The sequence below is a fragment of the Monodelphis domestica genome, chromosome 1, assembly GCF_027887165.1.
Source record: "Monodelphis domestica isolate mMonDom1 chromosome 1, mMonDom1.pri, whole genome shotgun sequence".
NCBI classification, from domain to species: domain Eukaryota; kingdom Metazoa; phylum Chordata; class Mammalia; order Didelphimorphia; family Didelphidae; genus Monodelphis; species Monodelphis domestica.
In genome coordinates, this window is record NC_077227.1 from 234138799 (window position 1) to 234164355 (window position 25557).

At 38.0% G+C, this 25557-nt stretch overlaps 1 protein-coding gene across 3 annotated transcripts in view; it reads left to right on the forward strand.

The window, feature by feature from the left end:
- The window catches only part of KCNK10 (potassium two pore domain channel subfamily K member 10), a 202995-nt gene that overhangs the window by 54449 nt on the left and 122989 nt on the right, over window positions 1-25557 (forward strand). For all 3 annotated transcript variants that reach the window (XM_007472674.2, XM_007472675.2, XM_007472673.2), the window contains exon 2: window positions 16109-16437. In XM_007472674.2, coding sequence (XP_007472736.1) covers window positions 16109-16437 — 329 coding nt within the window. The remainder of the gene's footprint in view (window positions 1-16108; window positions 16438-25557) is intronic.

Genomic DNA, 25557 nt, shown 5'->3' on the forward strand with positions numbered 1-25557 from the left:
CCTCACAACCTCCTAAGGAGAATAAAAATAGGAGGCAGGAAGCTTGTAGAAAGAGCTTTTGTTCTTTGGTCAGAGGACCTTGATTCAAATCCTACCTCTGATATTTACCTTTTGTGTGATCATGGGCAAGTTGTTGAACCTCCCTCGGCCTCAGTTTCCTCTATTGTAAAATGGGGGATGTGCTGGTTGGATTATCTCTGAGGTCCCTTTTAGTTCTGGATCCATGACTCTGTGATGATACTACTAATAAATGACAGAGCTTAAATTTTATAATCCATGTCCTACAACTCCATAGTCAATATTTGCCCCAATATAACTATAAGTAAAAGTCATTCTATTCCTGACTTCTAGAAACTGAGAATTGAAACTCAAGAATGATGGTGTCTGTGGATGGGTACATGTGCAAACTTTGCAGTCAACATTTCCACATTGACTAATTTCCACATATACTATAAGGGAGGAGGGTAGGTGGATCAGTGGATTGAGTTCTAGGACTAGAGTCAAGAAAACTCATCTTCCTGAATTCAAATCTGACTACAGATACTTCCTACCTGGGTGACCCTGAGCATCACTTACCCCTGTTTACCTCAGTTTATTCATATGTAAAATGAGCTGGAGAAGGAAATGGGAAGGTGCTCTAGTATCTTTGCCAGGAAAACCCCAAGTGGTGTCAGGGAGAGTCAAAAAGAACTAAAAAGACTGAATAACAACACTTAGAAGAGATGTAAATTGCCTTTACAATTTCTTCCCTATTTTTGGATAGGTGAATTAGTATTAATTTACTTTAACTACTCCACTCTACCCCCTAAGGAATACCACAAGAATTCTTTTCCTCTTTTACAGTCTTTTCTTTCACCGTGTTACATTCATCCCTAGCACCGATGACTGCATTTGCAGTAAATCACAGGAATGCTGCTGATGTCAGCAGCACTAATACTGCATTAGAGAATCTACTTTAGAGGAAATTACATTAGACTATCCAAGGGGCATGATACTGAATTGCAAAGCTATGCTGTAAAATACTGGATGAAAACACTTTTGTTTTTCAGAATGAAGATTCTTATTATTCTTTTTACTTTTGCTTCTATAAAATCTGAATATTTAAAAAATGACAGTTTAATTTTGTATAGTACTACATATTTCTAGGCTTATAGTTGATAGAACAATAGAGGACAGTCAAATTTATTATATACTAGGAGCAAGAATACCTGAGTTCAGTTTTGGCTTTTGTGGCCTGCTAGTCATGGGACCCAGGGCAGCTAAGTGGTGCAATAGATAGAGTATAGGACTTGGAATTAGGAAGATCTGAGTTCATATCCGACCTCAGACACTTACTTACTGGTTGTGTGACCCCAAGCAAGTTTTAACCTCTGTATGACTAGAAGGCAGCCACATGGCTTAGTGGATAGAGTTCTGAGCGTGGAGTTGGGAAGACCCAAGTTTAAATCCAACCTTACACTCTTTCTAGTTGTGCGACCCTGAGCAAGTCACTTAATCTTGTTTGCTTCACTTTCTTCATTGGAAAAATGAGCTAGAGAAGGAAGTGGAAAACCATGTTGGCATCTTTGCCATGAAAACCTCAAATAGAGTCATGAATAATTGGACACAACTGACAATGACTAAAAAATAACAACAATGATGGGACCCTATAGCAAGTTACTTCCTTCTCTGAGCCTCCATTTAAAAAATAATCTATACACAATGCAGAGAGTAATATCTTTTCCACCTATCTCACAGGATTCTTGTGAGAATCAAATGAGATAAAAGACACGAAGGATGATGAGACCAGAAAGCTTTAGGAGAAAGTATTTGGAAAAGAAATCCAAAGGGTAATTATTCTTAGGGTGAAGCATGCAGTTGGATACATCCACCATATTGGAGGAAATTAATGGAAAATGGAATGATCTATGGTGAGATTCCAGGACTTCTGCTGTAATTCTTCAGAAGATAGAGGAATCAGGCTGTGATAAAGAGACCCTTTGCTAGGCTAGGCATTGCACACAATATATTGTCCATTGGCAGGCTATGATTGAAAACTTTCTAGCCTGGTAGGATCCACAAGTACAGTGTAGAGTGCCACAGCCCTTCAGAACTTAGGGCCACTTCCACAACTTGAGGCACTGATGTAGGAATTAGGCTTTGAACGACATGCCTAGAATCACAGAACTGATAATACTTTACTATTATATAGTGGCCTAATTTTTTGTTGTTCATTTGTGTCTGACCCTGTGTACCCATGGCCCATAACTATCCATGGGCTTTTCTTGGCAAGGATATTTGAGTGGTTTTCTATTTCCTTCTCTAGTAGGTCCTTTTCTTAGGCAAAATCACACAACTAGGAAGTATGTAAAGCTGAATTTGAACTCACGTTTTCCTTATTCTAGGCCTAACACTCTATCCAGTGAGCCACCTAGACATATAGAAGTTAAGTGACTTGCCCAAGGTCACATAGGTGGGAAGTATCTGAGATTAGATTTGACTCTAGACCCATTGCTCTTAACGAATGAGCCACAGCTGCTTCTGGCTTAAGCTTTACTTACCCATTATTTCATGCTTAGGTGTTAAAAACATTATTATTGCTATTTTTAAGGATAAAAAAAATGAAGCTTAGACACAGGAACTGACTTGCTAATGGTTAATGTCAAAGGTGGGATTTGAACCCAAGTTTCTCCTGACTCCCCAGGAAGACTTCTTTCTACTTTGTTATATTAACTGTCTTGTTAGTCCTGGAATTCAACTCTTCTGACTACATATTTGGTCTCCTTTTTTTCCACAACACAACACTCCCTGTGCTTTGAAGGAGAGTTCATTTGCCTCATCAAAATCACTGAGGACTCTCATCACATGGGTTTCCTAGAGTTGGTTGTCTTTTCCCAAAGGTCTAATTCTCCATAGAAGGCAACAGTAGGGAGAGGATGGTGAGACTGTTTATTTTGTGAAGTTGCTGGACAAAACTATAAACAGCTCATATTTATATAGTGCTTTAAGTTGCGCTAAAGGGCGTTATGTATATTATTTCATTAGATCTTTGTAGAGACCTTGTGAAGTAGATTTCACAGATGTTAGCTTCATTTTGCAAATGTGGAAATTGAAGCTCAGCAAGGCTAAGTGACTTATGAAGTCCCACATCCAGTAAGTAAAAGAGCTGGGATTTAAGCCTTTGTATCTTGACTCCAAATCCTGTATTCTTTTTAAGTATAGTATTCTACTTTTCAGACAAAGGACCAATGCCAGCCTTATTCATACACAGAGCAGGTGGTCCACTGCAGGGTATTTGAGAGAGACCAGGATCTGCTGTTTAAAAATATCCCTGTCTGGTTAGGTGCCAGTCATGTTACCTGAAATTCTACCATTTGAGAATAATTCCTCAGGGTTAATTATTGCTCTCTCCCCATGGTCCTTTTGAAAATGGCGAATCTCCTTGGAAAGGGTAAGTCATTAATTTTGATAGCATGTGGATGTGAGTTTACCAAAGACCAAGAAAGCATGAGATTACTTCAAAGATAGTGGAGAAGATTCTCTGAAAGGAGTTGGGGGAAAGTGTGGGGAATGGCATAGTGCTGTTGATCACTTACTTTAGTCAAATCTGACTTTTTGTGACCCCATTTGAAATTCCTTTGGCAAATTAACTGGAGTGGTTTTCTATATCCTTTTATCAGCTCATTTTACAGATGAGGAAACTAAGGCAAAAATGGCTAGTTGACTCAGGTCTTCTGACTCCAGCCTTGGAACTCATCTCCATTGCTCCATCTAGTTGTCCCAATGCATAGTAGTGCGGAACCAAAGACCAATTTTAGTCATGCAATATATTGTGTTCTTGTGCTGGTAAATTGGCAGACACCAGTGAATTTTACTCCCCACCCCTTTTTAAAGTTTATAGGTCAGGCTACTTTCTGCCCTGGAAATGTCACTTTATTTCTGGCCCCTCTCTTCCTTTCTTTTCCCCCACTGCCCTTCTCCACCACTTTTGGTAAGAGTGCTTTTCTTTTCAAACTAAGCTGTATTGGTAAGGGCAGATGCCTCCTTCAATGCCAGTCCAGCCAATCAGCTATTTAACTACTGCTGTCAATTAGCTTGCCTAGAGAATTTGGTAAATATCTTCTCTCTGTTCTAGAAAGTTGCAAAAATGAGTAAGTAGTGCTCTTTTCAATTCCAAGCCCATTCAGAAACAATATTATCAAAATACAGAAGCTTTTAATCTCTCCCTTCCTTCTCATGCTTCCTAATCACCCCACTTTAATTTTAGTAATAGCACCTGTGATTTAGCAATGCCGTTAATACCTATATCACATTTGCTGTGTTAAGAAAACAAAGCAAACTCTTAAACACACAAAAATAAATAAACTTTTAAGAAAGAAGAATGAGCCTCCTGATGCAAGTACACATCCTTACTCTGAGAAGAGAGTGAAGAAGAGGAAGGGGCTGTGTGAAGAACCACTAGTTTTAGCCTCCATTCTGAAGTTTCACCAACTTGGGATCTCCTAGATAGACTTAATGCTTGACTTCCCTGCACCATCTTGGATCTGGAGTCCTTGGGTGACTCTTCATAGTAGTAATGCCTTTACTGTGCCTACTTCCCAAAGTTCCCACACTATCTTCCTTCTTTTTCTTTCTCTAATTCCAAAGGACGGAAGGGGAGAGCCTATTAGTCTTAATCATCCTCCTAGATTCTCAAAGAGAGGCTAATCTTGTGTGGACTGGAGTGGGAGGTTGGCGATGTGGTGTGTGGTTTGAGGGAGGAGAAGAGGTCAAGGAAGATGTTGGGAGATGACCTCTAGCATCTCCTCATCTCAAGTGAAGTCTGATGGAGGTGTGGCCATGATGGAGCTATACCTTATCGATATTTCTCTTTGCCTTCCCTCTACCTATACTTCTTTCAACAACAAAGAGCAAACATTTATAGGCTGGTTGGTTGTCCTTAATACTTGAGGATCAAAATGACATCACTATGTTGGGGTTGATGTAAAAGGTGCCCAACTCTGGCTGATCAAACCAGTATAAGCTCAGGAGGCTCTACCACAGGTTGGGCACAAATAGTCCATATGAACTTTTGTGATAGGGAGGCCTCTAAATTTGGGAAGCTCACGTTTCTTTTGAGCTACTGCATTTCTGCTTTGCTCAGGGAGCATAGCACTGTCTTTGATGAGGGTACGACATGCTGCACTGTCCTGTGCCTGTGTCTCCCAGGTCTCACAACTGATAACAAAGTTCTTTAGAAAAACCCTGAGAGTTCCTTCTATCACTTCTTCTGACCTCCATGTGAGAGAGCTTGTCTTGTGTGAATTCTCCATAAATATGTTATGCATTGTTTGCGGAGTTGGGAATAAAAAGACAAAAACCATTTTCCCATCAAGGAGTTGACATTCTCTTGAAACAAAATAATAAATAGGTAGAGAAAAGAATACAAAATAGGTACCAAGTAAATACAAAGTCACTTTTTGGGAGTGGGGTAAGGGAAGAATTCTAACAGATTAGGAAGGTCTTCTTGTAGGAGGCAGCTGGTAAGTGTATTTCTGTGGAGATGAGAAGAAAGAATGGAGATAAGGGAGAGTATTTTAGATGGGGGAGGGGAGACAGACAAGGAGGGAAGTCTATGCAAAAGTTAAAAAAAAAGCAAGATGGAATGTTGCATATGGGGAAGAACAAGAATGCGTTTTGGCTTGACCTTGGAGTTTGTGAAGGAGAGTAATGTGTAATAACCCAGCGCCTCATTGGAGTTCCCCCTCCTCTCCTGAAAAAGTGGTTTTGTATTTATTTGGTAAATGACTTTCTAAGGGTAGGGTTGTTTCTGTCTTTTTTATTCCCATTCCACAAGTGGGTTGCAACTAGGTTTCCCTTTAAAATAAATAAAAACAAAATTAAAAGATCCCCTTCCTTAAACCATTAAAAATAAGCAGATGAAAGACCATTAACTTTTTCCATGATCAAATAGCCAAAATCAAGATTTTGAAAACTCTCTAGATTTGAGGAATACATGAACAATATATTTTAATTTACTGTAATAATGCTAATAATTGCTGACATGGGCATAGCTGTGAAGTTTGAGATATGCTGTATATATTCTTTCACCTGAATTTCAAAATAGTATGTGCCAGCCAGGTGCTAGAGGCATCCTTATCCCCAGTTTATGTATGTGAGATTAAGAATTGAGGCTCAAACATTCAGCAACTTGTGGCAGGATTCAAATTTAGATCTCTCTTTACTTTCAGTAATTCTGAACCCCAGGCTTTTCCTTCTTCATAACATTTAATCTCTCTAATACTAGAGAAAGTGGTGGGAGAACATTATAATAATAATGGTAATCAATCAGTATTTATGTAGTGCTTTAAAATTTACAGGTAATTTACAAATGTTATCTCATTTGATCCTCAGGAAGTAGGTACTGATGGCATCCCCATTTTACAGGTGTGGAAACTTGGAGAAAACATAGTTGAAATGACTTGAACAGGGTTTGAATGTCTGAGGTTGAAAATTTGAACTCAGGTCTTCTTGCCTCCAGGGCCCACACTTTCTTCTCTGCTCCTCCTAGCTGTCTAGAATAATAACTCACTTCCTTAGGAGGGCAGGAAACGTGAAGAGGGAGGAAATGGGAGAAGAGGAGGATGAGGGAATATTCTTTTTTAAGAAAATGGTGTATAATTAATTATTAAATCTAATTCCTGTTATTCAGATAAGTTGCTTTTGCCTTAAATATTATTTGCCACTTCATCTTAAGGTCCATGAGACCTTTTCAAACAATTTGCAAATGAAACCTTCTCTATGTTTTGTTTCCCCATCATGTGAGCACCTTCATAGCAGAACTCTTACTGTTCTGTTTGTATCCCTAATACTTATTCAGGGCTTTGCAAAGAGTAAGCTTGTAGATGCTTTCTCATCCATTCATCCAGTTATTTATTCATTCCATTTCAGTAATAGCTATCAACTTATTTTTGTCCAGATCTTGGTATTGGGATCTCCTGTTGAGTAAATTACCTTGATCAATACAGATAACATATAGTCTTAAAGAGTCTCCTGAGCAGGGCTGAGCTGGACCCAGCTCTAACTGGATTGCTATAGGATTGTTAAATTTTCAGTTCGAGCATTTATCCCTCACGAATCAATTGCTACCAATCAAGATTTCATTTATTGTTTTGTTGATTGCCTAGACTTCAGAAAGTGTTAATACAGATGGAACTTAAAAGTGTGTGCATACATTTCTCCTCCTCCACCAATCTGGTTGTTAAACATTGACCAATACATCCCTATACTGCTCTATAAATATTGATTGTGTGAAGCAGGAGAGAGAGCACTATAAGGTTTGGGCAATTAAGTCATTAGCCAACTAATTAATAATAATAGTTACAAGAAGAACAGGCATTTATGTAGGCTTCAAAGTTTGCAAAGTGCTTTACACAACACCCCTAACCTAGGTCAGTAGAAGTTAAGTGACTTGACCAGAGCCATATAGTTGATATATGTCAGAAAAAATGGGACTTAAACCAAATCTTTCTGCATTTGAGCTGCTCTCTATCCAGTGTACCATGTTGCCTCTCAGGTAAACAAAATAAATCCCATCAAAACAGCCTTCTTACAGTTTTCCCCACTATGCCTAAATGCCATTGTCTGAGCATTTGCAGGACAGTGAATATTTATTTATTTATTATGTCTTATTAAAGTGGAGACTTTGTTATCTCAACTGTACACCTCATCCAGTGCCTTGCAAAACGCTCTGCATTCAATAGGCACTTGGTGAATGTTTGTTCAGTTGAATTCAAGAACTATAATTGAGACAGTGTTAGATGGTTTCTTAGAAACTTAAAGCTGACAGAGGGGTTCTTACAGATTATTTGGTCTAGACCAGTCCACTCTTTATAAGTATATAAATCTCACCACAAATGTCTCCCTACTTTTTGATTCTGACTGGTTCATGCTGATTGAAATAGAAGATGAAGCAATCATCAATAACAAGTTCAGATTGCTGGAATGTATTTCAACCAGGTACATCCAAAATGTAGTCTGGTTGGGTCAGTTGGGGTGATTCAAGTTACTAATAATTTCATTGTTGTCACTACTAACAAAAAAAATAGTATTTCCTATTCCATCCAAGATCTTATATTCAAAATGAGACTGGAAAAATTGCCATGATGTTATAGTAGCCGACAGAATTTTCATAGATGGGAGGATTCTATCTTTCAGACGCTCTCTCCTATAAAGGTGTGCAAATGACTATCTCCTCTTACCCACTTCTTCCTTTCCATTTTGTGGGGATGTGCCCTTTAAATGAGTATTTTGGGAAAAAAGTTTCTTCTAAGATTGTTGCAACAATTGTCCCTCTTGTCTATCCTTTTTATAGTTTTGTGGGGGACTCTGTCAGTGGAAAGAATGGTAAGTGAGAGTACAGAGGAAAAATGGAAAAAAAGAAGAGGGATTAGATATTGGAAAAGAGGGGGGAAAATTACAGCTGTACTTCCTGCCCTATGGGAAGTATATCCTTGAGTTGAACAACTTCATATTATCATTCTAGTTGTTCCTCTAAATAAAAACTCCAGCTAGGAATACTTACTTCCAGCCCCCTTTCCCCCAATGAACCCAACAACCAAAACCAACAAAACCAAACCTCCCTAAATATTAAAGCAAAGTGATTTACACTCAGTAGTTATGTTACTCTGCTCAAGTCACTTCAACTCTTTTTTCCTTCAAGTTTCTACTTTTGCAAATGGGGATACTGTAGTACCTCCTTCTCAGGGTTGCTGTGAGGAAAAAAAAATTTGTAAATTTCTTGTAAACTTCAAAGCACTCTATGCGAGGTTTAGAAGGTAGACCAACGTTTAGAGTGAGAATATCATAGGTACAGTGATGGTGAACCTTTTAGAGTGCTCAAACTGCAACCTTCATGCTACATGGAGCCCCCTGACTTACCCCAGAGAAGAGAAGGAAGAGCTCTAATTGGATTACTGGGCAGAGGGGTGGGTGATTGGAGAAATGTCCTCAAGTGCACATGGAGAGGGGGGAAAGGAGCAGCCTCCTCTGGCACATGTGCCATAGGTTCATCCACATGGCCATAGGTTAATAGGATTATACATTTAGAGTTGGAAGAAACTTCAGAGGTGATGTAGTCCAACCCCTTTATTTTATAAATTGAGAAAACTAGGGTCTAAGGAGGTTAAGGGATTTGTTCAAGAGCATACATGCATGTCTAAGATCCCAGGTTCTCTGTCTCAAAAGCCAAATCTCCTTCCTCCTCTCTGTTCATCTCCCCTTTCTCTTTCTTTCTCTTTCTCTCTTCCACATCCTACACATTTCTAACAAGGATAGAAACAAAATAAAATATGTGATGGGAGAAATTCAAGCCTCCTGTGGATGACATAATGCTTCATGGTTTCATTTCTTTGAACCTATCTCTTTCTGCCATGACTCGTTATGGTATGGAGGTGACTCTGGGGTTTGGCAGTGCTACTAGAACGTAAGTTCTGGCAGTTTTAAATAAGCTAAACAGGCTTCAAGTACAGTCCCAGATAAACTCTGCATGCTGCTAATCACCAGCCTAGTGAACTATAATTAGGCTTAATCTCAGAAGTTTGACCACCAGGTAAAGGTTTCTCTGGCCATGACAACTTATAAATTGGCAACCAAATAAAGATGTAGTGGGCAACCAGATGAGAGCTTTGCACCCTCCTCTCCCCTTTCCCAGGTCAGGAGCAGATCCTCTGGGGAAATTTAAGTGTGGCTTTAGACAAATCATTTTACCTAACCCTGGGACAGCATTAGTTTACATTTGATAAATGTCTATTCAATGAATAAATTAGGGAATCACTTGCCACTGTCTCTACTCTTTCTCCTTCCCCTCCCCCAAACCATTTGTCTATAGCAATTTAGTGTTGCTGGTTTTTTTTTAACATCTTTGTCTAGTTAGAGCTCCTGATTATAGGGGACATTAATCTTCAATTATTCTGGACCATGCTCCAGACTAGGTGAGTGCATCCATCCTCTTAGTGGTTCCAGGGCAGATTTACTTGTACTCTGCCTGGGTCAATCAATAAATGTCCCGTTTTGTTGTTTAATCATTTTCAGTGATTTTTGACTCTATGTGACCCTGTTTGGAGATTCTTTTTGGCAAAGATACTGGAATGTTTTGCCATTTCCTTCTTCTCATTTTACAGATGATGAAATGGAGGCAAACAGGGTTAAGTGACTTGTCCAGGGGGTACCCAGCAAGTAAGTGTTTGAGGCTGGATTTAAACTCATGAAGATGGGGCTTCCTGGTTTCCAGCCCGGTGCTCTATCCACTGTACTACCTTGCTACCCCTGTATGCCTTGTTGTGTGGCTGGTTAATTATGGCTCTTTTCTAGATGGTGACATTCTAGTGAGGAGTCAGGAAAAAGAGGTCATTTATATGTGTTTTATATAATAAAATGACAGACTGTATGGGAAAATAGGATAGATTTTTTAAAAAGTGAATGGGAGCAGGTAGGTGGCTTAGCGGATAGAGAGCCAGACCTGTAGATAGATGGCAGATCCTGAGTTCAAATATGAACTCAGATATTTCCTAATTGTGTGACACACACAATTAGTCCACAAGACTGGGCTTAACAATTGCCTAGTCTTTATTACTCTTCTGCCTTGGAACTGATAATTAGTATTGATTCTTAGACAGAAGGTAAGCGTTTAAAAAAATGAATGATGTTTTAGGATGAGACAAATCTATAAAAATTATTATGGCTATCAGCAAAAACAGCCCCCATCCCTACCTCCTCTCCATCCTTCCAGCCTAACTAAGAAAGTGACAAAAGTAAAATTTGGTAACTGAATGCTTATTTAACTGAATTAGTCAGCAGGATACTTTCTGTTGTTTTAATTCTCTCATTTCTCACTATCACTTTTGGTTCTATCAAGCACTTTGCTTTTTGAGACCATGAAACATGATAGGCCATAATCACTTTCTATGATTCATCAATTATTAAGGCATTTTTACTGGAAAAAAAGTCATTTCTAAGAAAATTATAGTAGTCAGCTTTCTCCATAGGCTGGAAAAGATCTCACACCTCCGTGAAGTGTTTGTTGTTCACTACCTTGAGAAAATGTCCTTCTCATCTGTAGGAAGAGGTGACCATTTTGCCCACGCCAGAAACTAAATGACTTCTGCCCGCACTCATTTTCTTTAGCCAAATGTACTCACTTTGGCCCTCAAACTCCTCTGTGGACCCTGTGAGACAGATTCTGACCCCCGGCTAGGAGTTCCAGGATTAGGAAATGCTTTGCTAAGATCTCCCTCTATTTTAGCTACTAGTGTGGCATTCTTTTATTTTTTTCTTTCTCTGAATTCTTGATCAGATCTGACCACCCATTGCACAGATTCTTTGTCCTCGGTTTTCTATCCCTTTGCTGCCCAGATGTTTCCTCTGGATCCAGCCCAATTCATTGGAATTTTGGTCTCTGCTTTAGTGGAATTCTCTGAACTTGACCTTTGGTCAGTTTGTCTTACAGTTGTTGCCAGTTCCCATTGCTTCTACCAATTTGGTTAACTTAACAAAAAGTTGTTAAGAACCTATTACAAGAGTTCAAATCTGACCTTAGACATAGCTGTGTGACTTTGGACAAGTCACTTAACCCCAATTGCCTAATCCTTACTGCCTTTCTGCTTTGGAACACTTGCATATTCTATTTTGCAATACTTATATCAAATCTAAGATAGAAAGTAATGATTAAAAAATAACCAATTATAAGCCAAAATCTTAACTATGTACTAGATACTGGGGACAAAAGACAAAAAGGGCAATGGTTCCTGCCCTCAAAAACTTATATTCGACTGAACTTGGAGAAGGATGGAGGAAAGGAAGACCATGGACAAAGAACATAAATACAGAACATACAAAAGTAAATATAAAATAAATTTTTGGGCAAGAGCTCTAATAGCTGGGGGTGAGGTTCAGATCAGAGAAACCTTCATACAGAAGATGGAAATTAAGCAGAGCATTGAATGAACAAGGGATTTTGAGAGGTGAAGAAGTAGGGAGCAAAAGCATAGAGTCAGGAGAGGGAATGCCATAAACTAGGAATACAGTGTGTGTGTGTGTGTGTGTGTGTGTGTGTGTGTGTGTGTGGATGTGTGCGTGCATGTGGGAATTATGCAAAATCAGTTGGGAAAGATGTGTTGGAGTCAGATAATGATAGTAAATTCCAAATGGAGAGGTTTGCATTTTATTTTAGTGAGTAAAGGGAGTCACTGAAACTTTTTGAGTAGGGAAATGGCATATGGTCAGATGTATAATTTCAGAATGTCATTGTGCCAGTGGTGTGGAGGCTGGTTTGGAGAAGGATGGAGGCAGGGAGACTAGGTGGCTTTTAGAACAGGCCAGGCAATAAGTAGACCTAAAATAGGATTGAAGAATTGAGGTTGACTTCAGGGTTATACATCTAGGACAATGATAACTCTTGGAAACAAATAAGGATGTTAAGAAGGGGAGGAATTGAGGGGAAGTGTAATGAATTTGTTTAGGACATATTGCATTTGAGGTACCTATGAGGCATCCTGGAAGAGGTGTCCATCAGGTAGTTGGTGATGTGGGGCAAGGGCTTTGAAGAGAAAACTCTTTTATAAAAAAATTTTATTTTAAAATATTTTTTCCGTGTTTACATGATCCATTTTCTTTCTCTCCCCTCCTCCGCCACCACCCCAGGGCCAACAAGCAATTCCACTGGGTTGTACAAATGTTATCACTTGATACCTATTTCCATATTATTCATTTTTGGTATAGTGTGATTTTTAAAAGCCAAAACCTCCAACATACTCATATATATACATGATAAGTGATGCCATATGTTTTGTGTTTGCATTTCTGCTCCCATAGTTCTTTCTCTCCATGTGGTTAGCATTCTTTCCCATTGGAGAGAGAACTCTTGACCTTGGCATGGGCTTGCCATGCTCAAGTCAGTGCATATGACCTGTCCTGTTTGAGGGTGATGAGGCTAAATTTCTCCTTGGAATCACAAAAATTTTGCTTTTTACAAAAGTCAATGTCCAATTTGTGGGTAGTGTAAGTAAAAAACTGCTTAGAGACAACTTTACCCTAAAAAAACCAACAACAACCATTAAACACACCTATTGTTGTTACTGTTCAGTCAGTCATGTTCACCACTTTGTGAACCAGTTTTGGTATCTTTTCGGCAAAGATACTAGAGGGGTTTGCCATTTCCTTTTCCAGCTCATTTTACAGATGAAGAAACTGAGGCAAACAGGGTTAAGTGACTTACCCAGTATTACGCAACTAATAAGTGTCTGAAGCCAGATTTGAACTTAGGAAGATGAGCTTTCTTGACTGCAGTCAGGAAACTTTATCCTCTGTGCCAACTAACTGCTCCATTAAGTATGATAAAACAAATAAGTACAAGCTAGTTTTGATCAGCGTAATAGGTTTTCTCTATTGCCTTTCATGTAGAGGATTTAAACTATCTTACCAAATTGTATTAAGATTTGCAATTTGTTTCTAAAGTAAATTCTGTTATTTTTTTTTTTAGAGAAGTTCCTCAATTCTCCTGGGCTTCAGCTTCTTCTGCAAAATGAGGAGGCTGGATTATTTGGCCTTGGAGGTAGCTTCTAGCTCCAGCTCTTTGATCTAAGCTCTTAAGATATAGAGACATCAAATAGAATGCCCTTGGTCACACAGGAAGTCATTGTGAGAATGACAAGACACTGAAGAATTATGAGTGGAAAAGATTGATTAAAATATCTTTGAAATATCCTGCATCTTTATATCTGTTTTGAGATTAACAAAGGGGTTGAAGCTAGGTAACACAATGGTTAGAGCACCAGTTCTAGGGAAAGGAGGTCCTGGGTTCAAATCTGATGTCAGATTCTTCCTAGTTGTGTGATCCTGAACAAGTCACTTATTCCCAATTGTCTAGCCCTTGCTGCTCTTCTGTCTTCGAATCGATACTAAGGCAGAAAGTAAAGATTAAAAAACCCCAACACAAAGTGGTTTGAATATTTCAGCTCATTTAATTGTTCAAATAAAGCAGTGAAATTATCATTACCTCTATTTTTATAGATGGAGAAATTGGGAAATAGACAGGTTAAGCACTTATCCAAGGTCATGAGGCTGATAAATGGCACAGTCAGGACTTTTGTAACCCAGGTGATAGCATCATAGGAGCATAGGTTTAGGGCTGAGACGTCCTTAGTTAGTATCCAGTCTGGCTAGGTGGTACAATGGATAGAACACTGGACCTGGGGTCAGGAAGACCTGGGATAAAATTTTGCCTGAGATGCTTATTAGTTGTGCCACCTGGGACAAGTCACTTGTCTACTCTCAAGCTCAATTTCTGTATAGCTGGGTGTGCCAGCTATAGAGTGCCAGATCTGAAGTCAGGAAGAATCATCTTCCTGAGTCCAAATGTTTACTAGGTATGTGACCTTGGACGAGTTCCTTAACACTGTTTGCTTCAGTTTCCTCATTTTACAGATGTAAAATGAGCTGGAGAACAAAATGGCAAACTATTTTAGTATTTTAGCCAAGAAAACCCCAAGTGGAATCATAAAGAGTTGGGAATGAATGAAATAACTAAACACCCACAAAGTTCAATTTCCCCATTTGTAAAATTGGGATAATAATAGCAGTTACATCTCATGGTTATGGTAAGGCTCAAATGATAATATTTGTAAAAGTGCCTGGCACATAGTAGATGCCACAAAAATTTACTCATTCCCTTCTTTTTTCTTCTGACTTCAAGTTCTGTGCTGTATGCACAATGCTGCCTAGACCATCTTCTAAACTTTGAAGCATTTCATTACAGGTTACTATATTGATGTAGTTTTTTAAAAATCTAGAATAGTTTTGCAACCTTTTGGTAGCATGCCATATATGCCAGCATTTGTCCCAGTTAAGTTTCTAGAACATGAGATATTTTCAACTCAGCTCCCATTGGAGTTAAATTATTTGTTCCTCTTGGGTAATCGTATTTGCCATCTCCTAATACCTTATTTACACAGCAACCTGAAAGGGCTATGGCAGACATTCTACATAGAGGGAGAAAAATGAAGAAAGGCTGAAACCTGGGTAGAGGGGGCAGGGCATTGATTCCTGTACGAGCATACATTTCTGTTATTCTTTATAAAAATTCATATAAAAGGTTATCATGAATTTTTTGCCATTGCAGTTAAATCCTAGAGAGAACTGGTTTATTTTCAAGATAATGAAATCACCACTGAAAGGAATAATTTATTTTAGAGAATATCACAAGATTCATTAATCTGGAGAAAATGATGATACACTGGGAAAAAAATCTATTACTAATAGATCAAAAGGAGTTTGTTTCTATGTTTTCACATTTTTATAACTGTTCAGTACAACAATATTTACTAAAGGACTACCTACTTTTTGTAAGACATGGTTCCAGTCATACATTTATTCATGGGCCCCTAGGAAAAATTCATTTAATTGGTCTCAATATTATTCACTGTGGTCAGCTCCCTTCTTCCTTTCTTGTAAATGCTATCAGAAGGGCAAAGTTTCCTTATCAGTTCTGGATTTCTGTCTTTATGGTTTTTTCCTTGGCCTTTTGGGATAATGCACCTGTATTTCTATACAAGACTGAATAATAAGCTTGTTTTGAATTAGAAATACTCTCTGGTCTTACTCGCTACCATTTAGCTCTTGAAACTTGCTATGGCACACGCCAGCATTACAGGTGATGTTTTTTATAATGCTTATTTTCCACAGGTGTTTCCTTATTTGTATCGAGTCCAAAGATATGAGCCTTTTAAATGTGAAGTTTTTTTTTTTGTGGGTATCTTATGCTTATCATCAAATAAAATCTAAGGAGGAGAAAATGATGGAAAATCAGAGAAAATGCTTTATTAAGTTTTGATGTAGAAGGATGCATAAAAGTAAAGAATGGGTGTTTTAATATGTGTGTACCTCTCCTCCTTAGGCTCCCTGCCTTCTCATTCTGCTGTTCAAACAGGCTACTAGCAACTGCTCTGGTGCCTTAATTGCAGAACTGGCAAACTAATTTTTAATCCCCAAGTTTGAAAGCTGCCCCAAGGGAAAAAAAATCTGTGTTTTGTTTTAGGCACATGTTGAATTTTATATTTATAAACAAATTTTATTTTTCTATCCCCCTTTTCTTCAGTGGCTGTTCCTGCGGCGGCACCGACTTGTCAGCCCAAGAGTGTCACTAACGGGCACTACCCAGCCCCACGCCTCTCGATTTCCTCTCGAGCCACAGTGGTTGCCAGCATGGAAAATACCTCCCAGGGTTTACAGACCGTCATGAAGTGGAAAACAGTTGTGGCAATCTTTGTGGTTGTGGTGGTCTATCTGGTCACAGGAGGTCTTGTCTTCCGAGCACTCGAACAACCCTTTGAGAGCAGCCAGAAGAATACAATCGCCTTGGAGAAGGCAGAGTTCCTTCAGGACCATAAATGTGTGGGCCCACAGGAATTAGATACACTGATTCAGGTGAGCTGTGTTTGAGTCAACAGAATATTCTGTTTGTCAACTATAAAACAATTGTACTGAAGGAAAGGGACCTTTAATGTCAGGTTCCAGCTTGATTTTTACATTTCATAGACTGATTTTTTTTTTATTGTTGTTATTGTGGGAGGGAAGGCTGTGGATCCAACAGCCTTTGATTTTGGAGAGTCTTATATATCTATGGTTAGTGCCATCTTCCTAATCCTAGTCTGGAAAGATTTGACTACTAATTCTGTGTATCACTAGGGAGTATCTATGATAGCTAAACAGTGTGCATTATTCAAGATTAGCTTAGATTTTCAATTTGGTTCAATAAATCTTTTTTGGATATTGACTCTGTGCTTGGAGCTAGGCTCCTTTATTGGGTTAGAGACCAAGGGAAGGGAGAGTGTCAAGAAAAAAGAGGAGTGGTTAACAGTTTTTAAAGTTTAGTAAAGAAAGAAATAATTGGATTTGGCAGTCATGGGTGATGCCTGAGAGAGCAATTCCATTAGAGCTGTGGGGTTAAAAACAAGGATGGATGGTGTCAAAGAGACAATGGGTGGTGAGGAAATGGAGGCAGTAGGATAGGGGTAAGCTACTTTTGGAGAAGTCTTGGAAAATAAAGAGAAAATTAGAAGAGCAGCTAAATGAGAGTAACTGAATAAAAATGGAGGTTATTTTCAAGATTTGAGAGAATTGTGCATGTTGGAAGGAAGGGAAATGGGAAAAACCACTGATAAAGCACTTGCAATTGATAGAGGAGGGAATAATTGAGAAAACAAGATCCCCAGAGGAAGTAGAAAAGGATATGCTCTAATTCATAGGTTCAGTGGTTAACTTTGAAGAGCCAATGGAAGAATATCCCTTTCTCTGAGACTGGATTTTGACTTCTTGGTCCTACATGAATTGCCATGTATACAAATTTTTTCTCTCATGAAGCCCCACTTCCTCCATGCTTTTTTTTTCCTATGTGATTTTCTTCTTTCTGAGGCTCCTTACCTTCATGCCCTTTGTTTCCAAGGTGCAGTACTGTGGCATAACAGGAAAAACTAGAGGCACTCAGAGAGATAACCAATGGTCAAAGAGCTGTGACTTTTTTTTTCCTGATGGGAGATATTTTGTTTAGAAGTGTACCCTCTTATTTATTTATTTTTGGTTTTGCTTAGTAAAAATCATAAGAGAATGTATGGAAATTACTTACCCACACTTAAATGTTACATAAGTTTAACTTATTTCTCCTTAAATATTCATTTCTTCTTTTTGATTTTTTAATTTTCCAAGAGAATTTTGTGGCTGTTTTCATCTGTCTTTTCTGATTGGTCTCTATTTTTATGGTTATATTCATATTCTCTCAGATGTTATCCACTTTTCTGAGGCATTACACCTGATTCCTGACCCATTTTACACATGAACTGTTACTTAGACATGATGCTCCAATTTATACCTGTATATTTGATTTTTTGAACCCCAATTTTTCTTTATCAGGTTCAGATTATTATTATATTTTGTTATAATTTTTTGAAGTCCTAGTTTTGTCATCTAACATATTATCAGCTCTTCCCAACTTTGTGATAGCTGCCATTTTAATAAATATACCTATATTTTTCTGAAAGTTTAAATTTTGTATAGAAGAGGGTCAAGAACATATATAGTAGCATATGTCTCCAGAACCAATCCTTTGGACCTGGAGTTCTTAACCTGCAGTTCATGAGCTTGTTTTGCATAATATTTGGATAACTATACTTTAATATAGTTTGATTCCATTGTAATTCTCCATGTATCATATGCAATTTAAAATCAGTAGTCTTGGAAGGGATCAATAAGTTTCACCAGACAATCAGTGAAGTCTGTAACATAAAAAATGGTTAAAGATTAATTGATTGGGCCCAATTCTTGTCAGACCTTCCTTTCTTCTCTTGACACTTTTAAGCTAGATGATTGGGTTGTTGACAAACTTCTCCAGAAGCAAATCCTTCTGCTCTAGCTGTTTCCAACCTCAGAACTGGGAGCAGAAATAAAACTCCAGGGATATTAGATAGAAAGTCTTTACAGAGTGCAGTTTTCCCTGAGGTTGGCCCTTCACTGAGGTGTTTGTTTGAAAACTAAAACAGCATTTTAATAACAAGGATTAGAGGCAGAAAAAAACATTCAGGAAAATGCTTTACTGAACAAACAAATCATTTTGCCTACAAGCTCAGTCACGATATTTGGTACAAAATAGAAATGAATTGCTTCTCCTTTTTGGAAAAACCCATAGCTTGGTGGATAGTTGTGCTATTGAGATTGGATAATAGCAACATAGATTTAAACCTGGAAGGGATATTAGAGATTGTTTCATCCAACCCTCCTCTCCTCTCCCATTTAACAGATGAGGATGATGAAGTCCATAGAAGTTAATTGAATTTTCAATTAATAAAAATAATAATGATAATTTACATTTTGTACTGTTCCTTAAGCTTTGCACAATATTTTATAAACACGATCTCATTGGAGCCCAATGCCACATGGCCACTTAATAGCAGTACTGGGATTAGAACCCAGGCCCTCTCATTCACAAGTTCAAATTTGGTCTCAGATAGTTATTGACTATGTGAATCTAGGCAAACTGTGTAATCTCTGTAGGTATCAGTTTTCTCAGCTGTAAAAAAAATGGAGATAATAGCAGCTACCTCCTAGGGCTTTTACGAGAACTGAAAGAGGCAATATTTGTAAAGTGTCCAGCACTGTGCCTGGCACATTGTAGGCACTTAATAAATGCTTGTTCTCCCTCCTCCAATCCAGTGCTCTTTAAACTTTTGCACTGAAATTCTAAGGCATGTGAAATGAATCTCAAAGGTCCTTAAAGAGACTGAAGGATAATAGCTACATAGAAAGACCAAAGGAAATAATCTGCTGTGGAAGTGGGCAGGAGGGACGACTCAACATAAGCCTTCAGTTATATGAAGGAATATCTCTCTGCAGACACTGTATTTGTCTTTATAGACAACAAAAGTTCATCTCAAAATAAGAGGAAATGGCCCTCAGCTGTGGCTTGAGGATTAGAGGCAAGGATACATTTCCCCAAAATCACACCATTTCCTGGAAGGAGCCATAGTTTGGGGAATTTCCTTTGGAGATAGACTGGATCCTAGGAGGATCTGAATGTGGGCTTACCTCGAGGCAGAGGGATAGATTAGGTTTGTTGTTTAGTTGTTTTAGTTGTGGCAGTCCTTTTGTGACTCTGTTTGGAGTTTTCTTTGCAGAAATGCTGGAATGGTTTGCCATTTCCTTCTCCACCTTATTTTAAAGATGAGGAAACTGAGGCAAACAGGGTTAAGTGACTTTCCCAGGGTCACACAGCTAGTATGCATCAGTGGTACCTTTGAATTTAGGTTTTCCTGTCTTTTTAGACTAAGCCCTTTAAAGTGCCACATACTACATTCATAGTGTTGTACAATATTTTAAAATCTTGTAATTTGTCTGGCTATCACTGACCATGGGGGATATCTTACAGTTCTTATGTCATGGTCCCTTTCTTGGGGCCCAAATTAGTTCTTAGAGCTAATTACTTGCAATTGTATCTTTAACTTAAAATATATATAGAAAAATAAGTTTTTCCCCTTAAAATTAAACATGAGTTCATAACTACATTCTATAGTTATTTTAAAAGATATAACTTCTTTTTCTTTTAAAATACAATACCAATGTTTCCAATTTCTCTTTTAGAAATGGTGAATCTGTATATTTTTCTTACCAATATAAGAGCTGTACCAGTCTTCTGATAAGAGTCAGTTCAGCAGTGATTCAGTCATCATTTATTAAGCATTTGCTTGTGAATCTCAGTTTCCTCCTCTGTAAAATGAGGGAGTCAGAATAGATGATCTCTAAGGTCTTTCCTAACTGTTATGAGCCTGTGAGTTCCCTGAATAGGTCTATATTATAATGCCCTCTACCTCTCCTTTAATTATTTCCAGATTTTTAGGGAGGAAAAAAGAAGTTAGTCCTTTTACCTCCTAACAGGTAGAAAATATTTTTTTTTCAATTCATTTCCCCTAGAGCCACAAAATAATTCTCTTGGGTTTTTAGGAATTCTTTGGCATTCTTTATCATTTTGATTCTAGTTCTGAGAATTGTTTTCATTGATTTAGAGATTATTAAAAATATAGCCAGACAGTTTAAATGCTTATGCCATAAAGCTGATCAAGGGGTTTGCCAGCATAATTATTTTGTTTTCAGTTAAATAATAACTTCATAGGAATTAAAATGACTCTATTTTCAAAGATTGGTATATACGGCTATATATCCACATATATATATAAAGTTCTATATGCTATCTGTATGGTATTGTGCAAGATTTGCAAATCTTATAATTTGTTTGGCTACTACTGACTATGAGGAGTTTCTTATAGCTCTTATGATGTGGCACTTTCAAGGAGACTACATGTTCTTAAACTTAATTACTTGAAATTGCATCCTTAATTCTTATACATAGATATATACACATATTTGTTTATAATAGATTCACATATATATATATGTATATAAATAAATCTCAAGAACTGTCACCTACCTCATAAGAAAAAACATATTTTAAAATGCTTTTTCAGAGTTTGAAATGTCTTTGGATTTTTTATTTGGATGACTTTCCAACAGAAACTTTCCTAAGCTGGCAGAATAGTCATACTGCAATGCACCAGGTTCTGAAGTGACTGGCAGATAATAAATTGAGAACAATGGCTTTAATGTTGGTCTTAGCTCTGCCAAGTGTACTCATTTAAAAGTTAAGCTTCAGGATAGATTTCTTTTCATTAGGAGCAAAATTAAACCACCATATATATTTTTCTTAGGTACAAACCCTTAAAATCTCATTTTCCCCTCTGATTTCTTTTTCTCCTGCAGTCATCCTCATTTAAGCCTCCATATTTTCTTCTCTAAATTATTTCAGTAACCTAGTCAGAGTCACAGAAATAAGAGTTGGAAGGGACCTCAGCAGCTATCTAGTCCAATCTATATTTGAAAAGAATCCTCACTACAGTATACCCACAAAGATATCCATCCTTTGCTTGAAGCTCTCCAATGAAGGGGAATCCAGTAGCAGTAGCCGGAGGCAGCCCATTCCATTTTTGTACAGATATAACTGTTAGAAAATTTTTCATGACATCAAGTATGAATTGTTTTCTTCCCAACTTCCATCCATTTGCTCCTGGTTCTGCCCTCTGGGGCCAAACCGAACAAGTCTAATCCTGATTCCACATGAATAACCCTTCAAATCCTTGAAAACAACTATCCTGTCCTATTTCTCTCTCTCCTTCACTCCATAGCCCCAGGTCTTCTTCACAAAGCTACACATCTCTAGTTTTTTCAGCTGATTTTCATATGACATAGACTCAAATCATTCACCATCTTGGTTATTCCTCTGGATAACTTCCAATTTATCCATGTCCTTAAATCATGGTAACCAGAATGGAACATAATACATGAGATTGGGTGACCAGGGTGGAGTTCAGAGGGACCACCACTTCCTTATTCCTGGAAACTATGCCTCTTAATGTAGCCCATGATCACACTTACTCTTTTGGCTACCATATCACACTATTTATTTATATTCATCTTACAACTAACTAAAACCCCTTATTTTTCCCCCCATACAAACTGCTATCTAACTAGGCATTACCCCATTCTGTATTTATGAAACTGACTTTTTTTCTGAACCTAGATGTAAGACTGTGGTCTTCATGTCTCCCAATCATCCTTCACTCAGTTGACCAAGTAGCCTTCCTTATCTAAAATCATTTAATGACTGTTGGAAGGGACTTCATAGACCACTTAGAGTAATGTCTGTATTTTACAGAGGATGAAACTAAGGCCCATTTAGGTCTAGTGACTTTTGCCAGGGTTACCTAGGTAGTAAGTATCAGAGACAGAATTTGAACCTAAGCCTTCTAACTAGAGTTCTTTCTGCCATATCACTCTGCTGTATGATTTCTTTAGTAAAAAATATCTTTGATAGTTACCCATTAGCTATTGAATAAATTATGAACTGTGAGCCTTGGCTATTATGTTGTAGACCTGGGTAACTATAAGAGTGGTTATGCCCTTAACAAAAATAGGGAAGTTGGGAGGAAAGGTGGATTTAGAGGGAAAGAGAGTGAATTCTGTTTTCAATATATGGAGTTTGAGATCCTTACAGAATATCTCAGTAGAGCTGTGCAGCAAAGGATTGGAGTTCAATAAAGAAATAAGGGTTGCACACATATAGGATGATCACTCAACCTATTAGAAGCATATTAGAGCAGATGAGATCATCAAGTGAAAGAATGAAGAGGTAGAAAGAGAAGAGGGTACAGGAAAGTGTTGAATGACACAATTAGAGAGTCCCAAATATCACCCTTAATCTAGTGTTGTACTTCAAAGGAGACTGAGAAGAAATGGTTAGAAAGGTCAAATAATTAGGAAATAGCATTGTTATATCCTTGAAATCAAGGAGTATCTTGGAAGGGATTTTTTTATTGTTGTTGATGATGTCAAAAGCTGCAAATAGGTTAAGAAGGATAAAGATTGAAAAAAGGTCTTCATACTTAGCAGTTGAAAATTCATTGATAATCTTTGAGAGAACAATTCCTGTATTGTGGTGGCATTGGAATGAAATAAAGGACAATTGCTTGAAGTGTTAATTAAGAATATTTTAAAGATGCTAATACTGAAACATATTGATGGGCATCAGAGGAGTAGATGATCTTCAAGAGGCCATTACAACAATAGATCCTATGATTTTCTGTTCTTGTCCTGTCTTATTTCAGCCATGAACAATTATGCCATTTTGCATCTTGAAAGGACTCCCCTTCATCCTTGCCTTTTCATTTCTATATTCAGGGGCTACCTGTCTGTGGAGTCTTCCCAAATGAACTTTGTTTCCATTCAGCTGAAAGTTATCTCATGTTCTTAAATTTCTGGAATATTTTCATTAGACTTCCCTTTTGCACTTATCACTTTCTCTTTGTGCCATAGTCTTTTGAAAACATATATCCTTACCCTATTCATCATTAGATTATAAACTCCTTATGAGTAGCATCTATTTAATCTCTCTATAGATTTTCTTACACAAATCCTTTGCAAACAGTAAGGGTTTAATAAATGCTTTTAAAATTCATTGATTTGAATTAAATTGAATTATTATGGGATAGGATCTTCATGTAGATTGTACCACCTCAGAGAGGCAATGGAGACATCTCGATGGCATCAGCAACAGATAAGAGGGACAACTTTGGACTTGAGAAACAGAACACAGGTAGTGCTTATCTATTCTACATCTATGGGCCCTACTATCTTTTCCATTGATTTACCCAAGGGAATATAGAAGAGCTCAGAAGATATCAAGGGCTTCATGTCATCACTACATAACACTGTTGATGTTTACTCTCTATTAAGACATTCAGCAGCCTGAAGCACACTCACTGTACAAAAGACTCCCCCTTAGGAACATGCATGACACAGGGGACCATGAACATAGACACACCAGGAAAGCCACTTGTGTAACCAGACTCCCTAGAGCTGTACCACTCTGCCACACAGAGAATCTTACTCTCTCTTTCTCATGAAAATATACTCATCTCCTCAATATGAATGCCACTGTAGAAATGGTGACCCATAGAAATCTTGGCTAGCTCTGATTTTATAAGGTGGCTTCAAATAGCTTTAGAAATGGAGAGAGACTGGTGACATCTACAAGATAATGAGAAACTAATGTTGCTTAGCTGATTGTGGCACCATTACCATAGGATCAAATACTTTAAAATATATGGGCTTATGTTATTTTTGCAGTTTTAAAAATATTAGTCTTTTATCTCTGATTCTTTCAGGTCAGGGACCATTTATTTCATTTCTTTCATCTCCTCACAAAGGGTTGAACACACAGTTGATACAGAATTCATTGATGTAAGTAGCATAATTAGAATTCACTTCCAAAATTGGCATTTGGAGAGGATGGCTCCTTGAGGTATCAGACTCATTAATTTTAGCAGAGGTTAGATGATTTCTTGTCAAGGATTCTAGAGCAAAGATTACTGAACTGGGTTGGAGATTGATTTAGATAACTTCTGAGGTCTCTCCCAAATCATAGACTCTATCATTCTTTGAGGAAGGATGAAGAACTTGAACTTTTAGAATGTGTTTCTAATGTCATGGTCCCACTGCTGCTATGAAATAACCTTCAGAAGATCATGAATTGTGAATGAGTCATGCTAAATATTGTTTCAGCTCCATAGGTAGATTTTAAACCTTTTTATGTTCATGGCCCAATTTTATCCAATGTCACTCTTGGACTCTAGAGAAATGGTTAGGTGAAGGAACTTGGGTTTGGAGCTTCTTTTTTATGTCTTTTAAAAAATTTTTATACTTTCTGTTTTATATCACCTACATTTCTCACAATCTCTCTTCCATCTCACTTTTGAAGAGAATCTTCTGCAATTTGGAATTATGTGTAAAGGATTTTAAAAGATTACATGTCCTTTAATCCAGCAATACCACTACTGGATTTGTACACCAAAGAGATAATAATGTTTGTACAAAAATATTTGTAGCTGTGCTTTATGGTGGCAAAAAATTGGAAAACAAGGGGGTGTCCTTCGGTTAAGGATTGGCTGAACAAATTTTGGTATATGATGGTGATAGAATACTATTTTGCTGTAAGGAATGATGATCTGGAGGTTTTCTATTTGAAATGGAAAAACCTCAATGAAATGATGCAGAGTAAAATGAGCAGAACCAGGAGAACATTGTACACAGAAAGTGAAACATTGTGGAACTATCCAATGTAATGGACTTTACTATTAGTAACAATGCAACAATCCAGGACATTTCCAAGGGACTTATGAGAAAGAATAAGTCTTCACATGCTGGGTGAGCAAAGCCCTGGTTCACCATGGGTCGATGACCCGATGGCTACCCTCACAAGGTTTGGCCGGCCTGTCGAAGCCTTTGCCCGGGGTGTGGCCTCTGCCTACGTCCCTGCTGTCCACAGGGCCGAGCGACCACTGGTCCGTGGGCCGCCTACGTGCAGGATCGTGACTACAACTGCCAGTGGTCACCTCCACCTGTTGCGTCGTCACTCCCCCATCGCCGCAGGTCTTGAAGAGGGTGGACGGG